This window comes from Diadema antillarum, unplaced genomic scaffold (genome assembly GCF_040938485.1).
Source record: "Diadema antillarum isolate AM-2024a unplaced genomic scaffold, OU_Dant_1.0 scf00000062, whole genome shotgun sequence".
NCBI lineage: Eukaryota > Metazoa > Echinodermata > Echinoidea > Diadematoida > Diadematidae > Diadema > Diadema antillarum.
The window spans coordinates 2691425-2705300 of NW_027270951.1; the positions used below are offsets into that span (position 1 = coordinate 2691425).

Sequence of the window (13876 nt, forward strand, 5' to 3'; positions counted from 1 at the left end):
CACTGAATACAGCCCTATTGTAAAGGGATTAACACAAGAGATGAATGAGAGCAAGGGAAAGATGGAAAAAGAGGGGGGGGGGGGGGATAGAGAGAGGGGGAAGAGTGTCCCTCCTAGGTACATGTCTTGCCAGGACAATGGGACCCACGGACAATGGAAGAGTGCTAGTACAATGCAAAGGTGGACTGGTGGTCATGGGGTCTTGTGGTCAAACAAGAACTTTGTGGCTAGATCCTGTACATGGTGTGGTGCAGAGAGAGATCATTGGTCTAATTTCTCAGAGATCTGACTTTTCTGTAGTGAATTCATTCAAGTGATATGGACATTGAGACTTTGAATGGCCATAACATGCAACAATGAGGCAGGGGCATGTCATCTGCAGATCTCGTTAATCCAACAAAACAATGACTGACACCCTAAGGATTATAGATGCAAAACAATTATTTTTGTCTCAGTTGACTATAAATACCAGTATGGGGTTTTGCATCACACTTAGCTGAATCAATTAGCATCCATAACACCACAACACTAACACCACAAGCAAAAGCAGACACAAATTTATATTACACACGTGAAGGGGCTTGGTCTATACCAGATAAGAAAGAATGTGTATGAAATATGTGTGGGGTTTGGGTGGGAAGAGAGAGACTGCCAGCTTCGGAGGCTTGTATTGATGAAAACTCCTGTGTGTATATATTGTGTACTATACTAATGTTTGCCAATGACCCAGAGTTTGTTGCAGTCACTGTCTTGCACCTGCCTCCTAATAGCCCTCTCCTACAAACCCAGTTAAACAAACAGAAAACCTGGAAAATCGAATGCAAGTTCATCCCCAGCTCAGTTTGCACTTGGTCACTGGCCCTATTATAGACAGCACAGACACGCCATGCTCAGAGCTGTGATCCTATCTATAGTCTAGTTTATCTCTGTTATTTGATATCACATGCACCACATGCACATTCCCACAAATTGCTTATTTAAAAACATACAGGATATACCTGCTGAATATAGCTCCAGCCCAGGTTATGTTTGTTTGGGTTTTGGGTGTGTGGTTTTTGTTTTTGTTTTTGTTTGTTTGTTTTTGTTTTTGCACATATATTGCAGCATGTAAATGAGTCTGTTTTGTTGACCTTGATTTATTTTCATTATGCTGTAAATTGCATGTGAAAATTATGCAATACGAAAGCAACTGAGAAAATTGAGAAAAAAAAATAGCAGGGAAAGAAAACTGTGAAATAGATGCAATTCAGGTACAGTTTCTTGATGGTCCTAGGCAACTATAAATTAGTATCTGGCAACCAGATGCATATAGATATAGGCCTATACTGTAAAACCAGAAATTTTTGTGTGCAGTTTAATTTCACGAACTTGCAAGAACCACGATCCGTGAAATTAAAATGCAAACGAAAGTTCTTGTCTATGCTACAGCTGTATATGCCAGTGGCAATTGGTGAAAACTTCATGCCACGAAAAAGGCCATCGGCTCCTATTCCTGAAATTTCATGCTGTGAATATTTCTTGCTTTACAGTGTGCTATTTCTGTGGCCAGATTAGAATAACTATTTTGTTTAATAAAGTAAACATGTTAGTCTAATTGCCAAAGAATTACAGAGTGCCCATTCTTAATGGGAATATCCCTCACAATATCACAAATTGTCGTTCAATGGCTACACTGACACTGCAATGAAAAAAAAAAAAATGAAGCTTTTGCACAAGAGAAATACACTGTATGAGTTTCTTCTGCCATATGAGCAAGTGCCAAAAGCTTGCAACATGGCAAATATCAATCTTTTTCTAACATTTTCTTCCAGGCAAGTTTACAGTTTATTTTGTGTGTTGTTGGTGGGTTTTTTTTTTTTTGTATGTGTGTGTATTTGTTATTGTTGTTGTTGTTTGTTTTGGGGTTGTTGTTTTTTTGTAGACTACCCAAGCAACTCTTATTGAAATGTGTTTTCCTAATGTTATATTTCACCATCTATATAAATGGCTCTAGCTAAATCTGAATTTTCACCAAATTGAACTTGAACTCTTCAAAATCTGAACAAAGAATGACCTTCAATATTTTTACACTGACATTAAACAAAGACAACTCATCATAAAATAAAAACATTTAATTGAAAAATAATGTTTGCCTTCGATGGTACCAACATTTCCTTTTAAAATATGATATTTATGTCTTCTAGCAGCCCTAGATTTAGTACCTTTACTGTTATTTTCGTCACACTTAGGATGTCCCCACGATAACCAATATTTGAAAATTTGCAAGCCAATTTAAAACTTAAACTTGATGAGTTTCATATGGATATTCTGTTGAGAATCAACAAGTTTTATTCAACAGCTACCTGATATCACAATGCCTGAGAGGGGCTTACAACAATGCCTACACAGCTAGCGCACATCTACTATCATTGGAATACGCACATCATTACATGAACATACACTTGTACAGTGTATATTAACACTCCATACAGCTATATATTTTCCATCCTATAAACACAAAACAAAACAAAAAACACAATTTTATAAAGCTTACACAAGCTAAAAGTCTCATCAACACAAAGAACTGTAAAAATATTGCCAGAATTGATCGGCTATCATAATTTCTTACCGCAGACAAATGTGAATGTCCTTTTTTCTTCGATGCTCTTAAGATGGAATATTGAAAATGCCATTCCAGATGCGATTGGAATGAATTGGAAAGCCTTAAGCTGTCATTGCTACCTTTGTTTCTTCATTTTGACTAATCTTCAGCTGTGATGAATGCATATTACCCCTTTTCTCGCTCCTACAATCATATCTGTCTGGCAATGTCAGAAGCCAGGCGAACACTTTAATATTTGAGTGGTTTGAAGATGAGCTTCGCTCCCACACCCAAGCCTTCCCTTGGCGCATGGGATCACCCCATTCGGAATTCTACGCTGATGGATAGGTAAACACTGAGTAAGTAATTGAAAGGCTATTTATAGACAACTGGTGCTATAAATAGTGGTACACTGTTATTTTTAGATCCAGCCGGGCTATTTATAACAACTTGCAGCCAAAAATATATCACGATGTATGACACTGCCTGGGGGAAGCTACAATTTGTTCAGTTAACATGGGCAGATAGCTGGGATAGGACTGCATCAAAACAATTGTCTTGTATCGTTGTATTAAACACAGTACTACAAGTAGCTTTTCTAGTACTAGCTTGTCTTATAACAACCTCAATAATTATACTGCTGATATATTTTTTCCCCTTTTTTGTGAAATACAAAGATAATGTGATACATTTGGACCCCATTATGGGAAGCTGCCGATGTCAACTTCACAGTGGGCCATCTGACTCCATCTACTCCCCCCCCCCCCCCCCATATTCAAACCCCTCACTTTTAAACATTCCCTTTCAAAAATAATCCTAACCAGGCTAAATCTGAGGCATTTTTAAAACTACACAGGTACCATATTATACCAGTGCTCTCAGGACTTACCCACACCCTCATCGATAAACTTACCTCTGGGTAGTCAAAGTCTGGTGAACTGGAGACATCTTGAATATAATCCAACCGAAATTGATTCTGAGGTTCTGCTAGTTGAATAGGCGGTGACAACGTGCTCATAGCCCCTGTTATTGTCTACAGGGGAGGGAAGAAGAAAAAGGAATGTGGAACATGTTACGCACGTCTGGAAAAGCACTGCATAAAATGTACATTTTATAGAAGGGCTACAGAACGTAGCACAATTACATGTAACCATGTGGACAAATTACCCACAAATTTGTTTTCTCTTATGTATCAGCCTTACTTGGCAATCTAGGCAATTAAATTGATTGCCTCCAATAATAACTACTTGTAGCACATATTTTAACATACATATTAAGGGTAAGTACACATAGAGTAGTGCTACAAACCCACTAATACATTGGCCCTGGGCAAGGTTTTTTTTATTTTATTTTTTGTTTCTTTTTTTTTCTGAGAAAAATACGCAATTAGGAGCAATACACTGTACATGACACTGAGACCATTATGACCAAAATATGAGCACTGTTTAAACAGCACCACAGAATTGATTTCTGGCCATTTATGTCAGCCATGCTGCAAGGCGGGCATGAATGCTGAGTGAATGTGTATCAAAATGCCTTGAGAAGCTAAACAGTATGAAGCTATGAAGGGGTAGCGACTTTGGCTGTAATGTACTGTACAGTACATGTTGACTGCTCAGGCAAGCGTTATTAGGCACTGTTACCAGTACCTGCTACACTGATTTGCAGAACTACCAAGTGTAGCAAAGCTAAAATGAAACTCGTAAGATTCAATCTGCATTCCCATGAGAAATCAAAGTAGGAAGAAGTAGGCGGGCAAAAATAGCAAAGGCACATGACACCGTGTATACACTATACATATGCCTGCAAATATTGCTTCCTTGTGATTTCTTTACACAGGATATTATGACATCATATTCAGCAGCAAACATCTGTAGACGTAAAAAGAAACATTATATTCATCAATCCCTCACTGCAGATCTACAGTTTAATTTTATCATGCCAGGCATGCTCTGCCATAATACACACTAAAATTAACATATCTATTCAAGTCAGTCATCAATGTGTGGATATGTACAGTGTACAAGTACACTTGTGTAGCATGGCTAGCATTTCCATTATAATAATGCAGTCTTGTGTGTGTGAGTTAATTATTAACATTATACATAGTATGCAAAAAAAAGATGTTAATAAATCCAAATATATTAAAGTACATAAGCAAATTGACTGAATATAAAATGTACTACAAGAAATGTACCATATACTGTAAATGAATACAGAGACAAATAAATAACTAAATAAATGAATAATCACACATAAAACATATATATGAATATATTTAGACATTTTCCATGGTACATTTTCCCTCTCTCCGAGTCAGAACAAAAGGAAAGTGCCCATGCACTTTCGTTGTGCAACAACAATATTTAGTTGTAGTACACACTACGGTGGGTCTGGCCTACTTTGCAAAACACATCAACTGTCATTAAAACTACAATTCACATGCAATGGTACCGGGTATACTTACAAGAATTGCATCTCGAATATTCCTTCTTATATCTTCTATTTTCTTCTTCCTTTCACTGCAACAGAATTGACAAAGAGGAGAGGGTTAGGAAAGAGTACAAGGTATTGTGACATCAATGTACAAGAATGACTATTAGGCCAAAAAAAAAAAATTGTTGCATTGGCGTAACATGAGATTTTCAAATAGGGTCGGTCGGGCGGATTTTTTTTTTAATTTATTTTTTTTTTTTTGCTACCTGCATTTTACGTGTAAAACTCGTGCTCAGCTCAGTAAACAGTTACAACTGCTGCACCGAATGTGCTGCGTTCATCTATTCTACAAATAATTTATGAGGCCGATATTACTGGAATTATACCCCTTCACAGAATTTAAAGATGTTGAAATCCCTATCCTGAATGTTTTCACTTCATATTTTACTATTTTGACTTAGATAAGATAGATGCAAATTGACCCATATGTACGATCTTTTCATCGCACTCTATTACAGTCCCACATATACAGATTCGTGTAAGTTCTCCACACAAGAAACCTATGGCAAAACTGTGCACAATACATCGCAGTCTGAATGCTACGTATACACTGAATAAATCTTGTTAGAGTACGTGTCCGTGTTGGAAACAGATGACGTACTGTTCAAGGAAGGCTTATGCGAGGCGCTAGATCTCTCCCTCGTACATCCGATATCCCCAGAGCCGGTTTCCACTTCCGGGTTTGTGCGATCGCGATCGCAATCAACAAGATATTTGATATCGATAGCAAAAAAAAAATAATAAAAAAACATGGGGTTGGCGGAATTTTTAGGGTCGGGCGGGTTACGCCAATGCAACAATTTTTTTTTTTTTTTGGCCTTCAGTTAATTTACAGTACCGCTACCTGTACTCCTGCAAACATGCAAGCTTTCAGTCTCTCAACTAACAGTTACTGTATTTAGAAGCCACAGACTGAATTTCACTAGGTTTCTATTTTCACAAATTTTGCGAGTCAGATGCTATCCGTGAAGTTAACAACACTCACACACACACACACACACACACACACAATCAAATCTGATTTCAACTCAAATGTGATGTGCACACGTAAAGTGAAGCTTCATTTAATCACTCCTGAAATTGTCAGGAAGTCCCAATTCATGAAAATGTAAGACTCGTAAAACATATGGCATATACAGTAGTTCTCCTAGCCAATCGACAGTCTCGCTAGAAATAAACTTTTTAAAATAAAGACAGCATACATTGTATAAACTCGGAATAAATTTGAGATGCTACATGTTTTCTTGCCCAGCATGGAAACAATTACCAACATCCTCCCAAAGTCATCTTCTCTTTGCCGCAAATATCAAGATCATTTTCTCAGGTGAATGCCACAGTGTAACAATTGGAATACACACTCAGAGGTAGTGACTTGCAGATTCCTTATTATGTTAAAGACCCTCCCCAGTACCTTACAAATGAGGGTCAGTCCAAGGGGTGGTCAAGTGCTAGGGGCGATACCAGCTTCCTTTCATCTAAACAGCCAGACGGCTACCCACAGTATACATTACGCACAACAACTGACCATAACAACTTGGTTAACCTGCAAATCAAAGGCAATAATTGGGCACAGCACAGTTCTGTGAAAAGCAAGATACAAGTAACAAGCTCTATTGTCCGCACCTGTTTGCATGCTACCGGTAAACCACAAGTTTGAATTTGCACCCAGATTTATTCTAAAGCCACCAAACTCAGTCTGCATGTGTGTAACTTGTCCTGTAGTTTATGCCGCAACTTACCAATGAATCCACTGCTGCCACTGGTACAAGGTACATTTCATAGAAATTAGAAGTACAAGCACATGACATTTGGTCAAAAACAATTGAACAAAGGCCTGCATGTACTGTACATTACATTGCAATACTGAAGACATGTTCAGTTGATGCTACTGATGTATATGTAAACAAAACTTTGATGATCTGTAACCCTACAGCTCCTTGTTTGGTCATATGAAGAACTTTCCTTTTTCTTTTTCTTTTTCTTCTTCTTCTTCTTCTTCTTCTTCTTCTTCTTCTTTTTTTTTTTGATTGTTAGGGATGCAAAACACACAAATTCAAACATTTGCTAAAATTACTGTGACACTTCTGCATATTGGCACATACAATGTAATTATACAGGTCCATAATCTACCACTTACAAACTTCAAAACACTACATTGTGACTGCTCACAACAGCCATACAGTAGTAAAACATTTACACTTACAAAAACTCCTTTAGTCAGATTATAAGGTCTGTATAATGGTAAATGCACTGTACACAGTGCGTAGCAGACAGCACCACCAACAGTATACGGGGAAATATGAACATTGAGTGTCTTCATTTTTTTATCATGGCTACAGCTAAACACTGATTAATTGGTTGCTATTTTACAAAATGTATGTCGATGTATGGCAATTTGCCAATCAGTTGCAATAAAAACAACTTGACACAAGAATTTCAATAATTTGAATAATGGACACTGAGTGTTTGAATGTTTCACAGAAGACTTCCTTCAGTGAATATCATGATAGGACCCTCATGATACAAAATGTATCAGATCACATTCAAGGGTGGAATCTCGCAAGGGACATTTACTGTATGCCAAATATTTCGCGAGGTTTTTATTTTCACGAATTTCCCAAGTCAGGTGCTATTCGCGAAACTAAAGGACAAGTTCACCTTCATAAACATAAGGATTGAGAGAATGTAGTAATATTAGTAGAACACATCATGGAAAGTTTGAGGAAAATCGGACAATCCGTTCAAAAGTTATGGATTTTTGAAGTTTTTGTGCAGTAACCGCTGGATGAGAAGACTACTGCAGTGTATGAATAACTTAGATGTCACAAGCGTACAACAATATAAGGAAAATATAAAGAGAATTTCACAAAATTTCATCTTTTGAAAAAAGTACACATTCCCCTGACTCATTACCGACATACACTGTATGTTACGGGTAATATTATTCCCCCTGCCTTTAGAAAGAGGCAAGTCAAGTGCTCTTTTATCATGCGAAAAAAGTGAAAATATGTTGAATTTTCTTTACATTTTCTTTATATTGTTGTATGCATATGTGAAGCTGTAGTAGTCTCCTCATCCAGTGGTTCCAACACAAAAACTTCAAAAATTCATAACTTTTGCATCGATTGTCCAATTTTCCTCAAACTTTCACTGATGTGTTCTGCTAATATTGTTGCATTCTCTCAATCCTTATGTTTAAGAAGGTGAACTTGTCCTTTAAAGACACGCCAAAATAATGACTCTGATCCCTGTATGAATGTGATGCACACGTTTACATTTTCTCTGTTCAATAAGTACTCCACTATCGCGAATTTAACCACTCGCGAAATTGTTGGGAAGTCCCATTTCGCAAAAATTGACACTCGCTAAATATATGGCATACGGTACACGGTATCTCTGAAGCTTGCTTACAGTTTTACAGCATGTTCCTGGCGTGACTAACCCCAAACCAGATTCAAAATTAACATCAGTGCCAGCAAATGGCCATTATATACTTGAAATACGTCTATGAAAAACAAGATTTTTGCAATGATAAAAAATTGTATATAATTTCAATAAAACGGGAAAACAAAAGGAGACACAGATTAGACAAAACTTAAGAAAAATCGGACAAGTGCAAGAAATATTATGACCATTTGAAAGTCAGCAGATGAATTAACAGCACTTCCTTTGAACATCTCAGAAGAAGCTATCTTGGACATAAGACTCTGATTTTGAATGCATAGCAATAAAGCAAGATATCACTTACAGTGTATGGGAAAGCATCGCAGAAATCAAAATCACCTCATCTTCTTTCACGATCACAAGAACAATAAATAATATCTAGAAAGATAGCTTTAGCCAAAACATAACCTTTACCCCCCCCCCAAAAAAAAAATAAATAAATAAAAGAGAGAAAAGAAAATAATGTGATAATCAATATTTTGACATTTATGACATTTAAAGCAAAATTTGAAACACTAGCCAAGTGTTATGATAATGTGTAGCAATGTGTTTGTTTGTCCCATTGTCTCTGGCAAGTTCTCGGAGTAATCACAATTTTGTCATTCCAGATGGTCAACAACATACGCCCCAATCCTCTACTCTGAAAAACATCAGCCACCTCTTTCACACTGTTTACGCACCACATCATACTGAGATTTAAAATCCGACAAGATTTTATTCCAAAAACTATATAACATAACAATCTTCTAAAAACTATAAATTTTGATGTGATGAATTTAAAGATGTGTCTCACACATTTACTCTTTCATAAAGATACAAAAGAGTTGAATTTTGTACCCTAAGGAAAAAAAAAAACAACACACACTCACAATTCAATTTTTACCAGGGTGATATACTGTACCTTATCAAAATTGTTTACAACAGCAAATCTGATGTGCTCAAAGCCTCTGCAATTGTTACATCCATAGTAACTCTCTGGTAAAATTGTCCTGCTCAAATATTACTGATCTTCTGTGTTCATAGTCATGGGCTGTAATACTTCCATTACTCACAGAACAAATAAATCAGGAGATCATTCTACTTCATGATGAATTAATGCATTCTGGCAAATTACTGATATTGAATTCTGCACTACAACATTGTACAGCTGTAGCTTGAAATGAAAATGGACACTTGCACTTGCTAGATAATCTTAGCTTGGACTCAATCTTTTTATATGGTGGAATTAACTTCAGTGTACATCCAGTTACTGATGTCTCATCTAATGGAGCATACAGTATGTGAATGCTATATTTACATTTTCCAATCATTCCCCCTGAATGACAGGTAGGCTACATTTTCTGATACAGTAAGTACAGAGAAAATGGTCTTAAACTTCTAGTCGAGTTGTAGAATGGAAGATCTTGATTCCACAGCTTGCATTTATTATAAGGTTCTTTCATTTTGACATCAAAGTTGGCTGACATTGCCTCTGCAACGCACAAGGAGACTTTGCACTAGGGTCTACATGATATTAACCTATAATTTTTTATAAGAACATGAAAGCTGCAGAATCCACCCTTTGGAATGTTAGACTCAAAGCCTAATTTCTGCAAAGTTTCATCATACAAAATAAACTATACACTGTACAATATGGAAAATTTAAACCGTCATTCCTTCTCTTTTATTTCAAAGCCTTTTAATCAAACTACACACATCAGTAAGTTATGAATAAACATACAATATTGATGTACTTATTCTAAACTTGTATTAATGCCGAGGTATACCAGGATGCCTGAATATGTTCTGCCTTTGTCTCATCGAGTGAGGAAAGGAAAAAAAAAACTCTCTGAGCGAGTGAAAACACTTAAAACAGGCAAATGCTATTTCTCTAACAATTGTTATGTCTGGGTAGATCAAAACAAATTTTATGTTTACTCAGACTGTAGAGTCTATTAAAAGGATTCACAATTTTTCTGCAATGCTTAGTGCCTTAGATCCACGTTTGAACTCTAGCATATTGAAGGATAGTAGACTATTTGTATTCTATGTGTCTGCAGTATATATTACCGTATTCTGAAGCAAAGCTGAAAGGTGCAATCTTAAACTGAAAATTTGGTTTCCTCAAAGAAATTATGTTGCACACTGATACATGTTTATAACCACTCTGATCACAATCTGGACCTTTTCGTCATTTTTTTTTTAAACTCCAGCACTAGATCTAGATACAATTCACTAGACCTCTAGTTAAAAATCTTCACACTTACAAAAATAAACAGGTTTACTTTGTATGTGATTAATTTATGTGATGGAGCATAGATCTATATGTATTTTCTGTAGACATGGCCTCTCCAACTGAGGTTTCATGGAGAGAATTACACGCGTAAGAATAGATGAAGTCTAATTATACATATAAGACTCTTGTTAGACCACTACTAGATTATTGTTCTACAGTCTGGGACCCCCACACTCAGACTCTGGTAGACAGACTGGAAGCAGTGCAGAGCAGAGCAGCGCGTTTTGTTAGAGGTGATATACTCTAGACACAGTAGTGTTACTAAAATGAAGCGTGAGCTGGGCTGGGAGCTGCTGAAACATCGACGCAGAGTAGGCCGCATCACCACATTCCGCGAAGCGCTTGCGGGTCGCCTATCCATCCCAGTTCGAAAAGCCCTGCGTCCGGTCCGAAGGGTTCTCCGGAAATCATCCACTACAAGCTTCATCCCAATCGCCACGAACAAAAACTGTTATAAATACTCGTTCATTGCAAAAGAACAATCATAGACTGGAACTCACTCCCATCAACAGTTTCCAACATCGCAAGCAAGGACTCTTTTAAAGCAGCAACCCTACAATACATTCAGGAGCAAAGCAACTAAACCCCACACTTCTCTCTCCGCGCAACTTTAACACCAGCGCACCCCCTGTCCGGTTGGCCCCTACTAAGGGGTGTTGGACAGTATACACGAAGAAGAAGAAGAAGAAGAAGTCTAACGTTAGAATCTAATGATGTTTTTTTTTTTTTTGACCACTTGCATGGAAATTATGTAATGCAACATGAGGCAATTAAATACCTGCCATCCTAAGGAAGACAGCAATGTGAGTGTAAAATAAACTCCTATGGGGGTCAAAGATTAGAATATGACACTAAAAATAGATCACAATACAAAGTAACCCGATATGATACAGGGCTTCTGATTATAATGCACAGCTCAAGCGCTCTGCCGATTTGCAACTTTTAAGTTTTTACACGACATGATCAAGATTGTAGGAACTGGCTATGGCCTGGTTACTTACTCTGGTGAAAATCCATCTACATGGAGGATTCTCATTTGTTTCACGATGGTACTTTTTCCTGATTCACCAGCACCTTGAGATAAAAAGGAGAAAAAAAGGAAGAAAAATTAAGGGGTGGGAAAACAACATGGAGGAACATTGTATTGCTCGGTCGCTGTTGCGGACCGCACACGGGTATCTACTTCGGTATTGACATGTTGATTGCACAGTGCACACACGAATCCACAGAGGCTTGAAACTCCCAGTAATCATGGAAACGGAGGCAATACTTTAGATATAAACTAATTTTCCGTGGTTGCGATGGCACTAACCAAGCAATAATAGCCGATGCGTTGCTCTGTATATTTGCTTGTCCTTCTGGAGTTGCTTTTCGATCTTCTTGTTAGCCTCCTTTCGCTTCTTTTCCTCATCTTTCTCTTCGCTTGACAGGCCGTTCCCGAAGCAACCCATCGCACGCACGTTGCAATGCGGCTAGCCGACCCGTAGCTAGCCGAGTTGACAACTCTCAGGCAGTGAGTGCCGTTACGGGCACAGCACGGCTACTAACAAGAACACTCAATCCAACAAAAATGGAGCACAAGAAGCACGTAACCGCTCCTCTGGTGATTAGAAATCCGTAGTAATAGATCCAAAGAAAGTGGTTAACCAGCAGAGTCGAATCCTTAGGTGAAAAGGCGATGAAATCGCAGACAAATCTGAGTAGAATATGACATGGAGTGCAAGTTTCGTACTGCACTACAGCGAGTATTTATATGCACACATAATCGCGATATCGGATCATGTCATATGCATGTTCTCAACACAGCAACAGTGCATGCATTCAGTGTACCGAATTGTGTGTGTGAACACACAAATGCAGTACGTACCATACCTACAGCGCCAGGGTGCGGTTGCATGCAGTGGCATTATGGGTAACCCCGAATCATTAGCAATTACAATACCTGTACACAAGTATGCCAGGCAAAATAACAGTAAACATAACTAGTATTTTGTGTAGTTCATGCTTAATTGATGTATCATGCATTGACAACACCATTTTCATCGGTTGCTTCAGTTTGAATCGAGTTATATACATTTTATTATAGATTTTGCTTCACATCTCGCCGGAAGGATAATTCTATTTGGTCAAAGGACGAGTAAGAATGACCGAACAGAGTTTTTCTGTTGTTATAATGATCGTAGAGAATGTGGTTTCATTCAGACTGTATTTTTCTCAAAGTTAATTTCAACATTTATTTGTCTTTTATTATACCAAAAGCAAAAATAAACTGCAAATATCAATTATCACCTAACAACTAAATTTGGTAATACACTTATTACTGTCGATTTGCATTGCTAATTACTTCGAAATATATGCATTAACCATTTATTCATTATTGAGAAAAAATGTGGCCCATTTGTGAAAAAAAAAATGAGTTGTGAAAAATATGGACGGTAATAATAACAGACTGAATATAACACAGTGAAATAATAACACAGGATACTCCAGCAATGCTGCTCGAATAACTGGTAAATGTGTTCAATTTACGAGCAATATTTATGTAAGAATTTTCCGTGGACTTGATATTCCACAAAAAAGCAGCTTATTATTTTATGATGTTTCACAGTGTGTCAAGTTTATTGTAATTATATTAACTTATTTTTCCTTTTTCTTTCAAGTTTTTTTTTATTTTGTAGTTTTTATTAATGCTACTATGGCCAATCACAGTCCGATATGTACATCATTATCAACATCGTTGTATCAATACCAATGCTATACTACTTAATAATAATGGTAACAATAATAATGGTATAGGTCCTACCATTACTATTATTGTGATTATTAATGACAATATAGTTATGACTATAATACAATTGATGATAATAATGATAATAATAATTATTATTGTTATAATTATTATTATCATTATTATTATTATTATCATCATTATCATTATCATTATATAAATCAGCGTCATTCATTTCATCATCATCATCATCATCATCGGCATTGATACTGCAACTCAGCAATGACTGGGTAATTGGCTGAATTATATCTTTTTCTTTTATTCAGCAGATTGCACAATCAGGAAAAAAAAT

At 36.9% G+C, this 13876-nt stretch overlaps 1 protein-coding gene across 1 annotated transcript in view; it reads right to left on the minus strand.

Annotated features, from left to right (window-relative positions):
- Nucleotides 1-12568, minus strand: part of LOC139716191 (guanine nucleotide-binding protein G(s) subunit alpha-like) — a 91776-nt gene extending 79208 nt beyond the window's left edge. The window contains exons 1-4 of the mRNA XM_071627758.1: nt 12109-12568; nt 11798-11870; nt 5049-5103; nt 3495-3614 (exon numbers count right to left, since the gene is read on the minus strand). Coding sequence (XP_071483859.1) covers nt 3495-3614; nt 5049-5103; nt 11798-11870; nt 12109-12247 — 387 coding nt within the window. The 5' untranslated portion in view covers nt 12248-12568. The remainder of the gene's footprint in view (nt 1-3494; nt 3615-5048; nt 5104-11797; nt 11871-12108) is intronic.
- Nucleotides 12569-13876: the final 1308 nt, after the last annotated feature.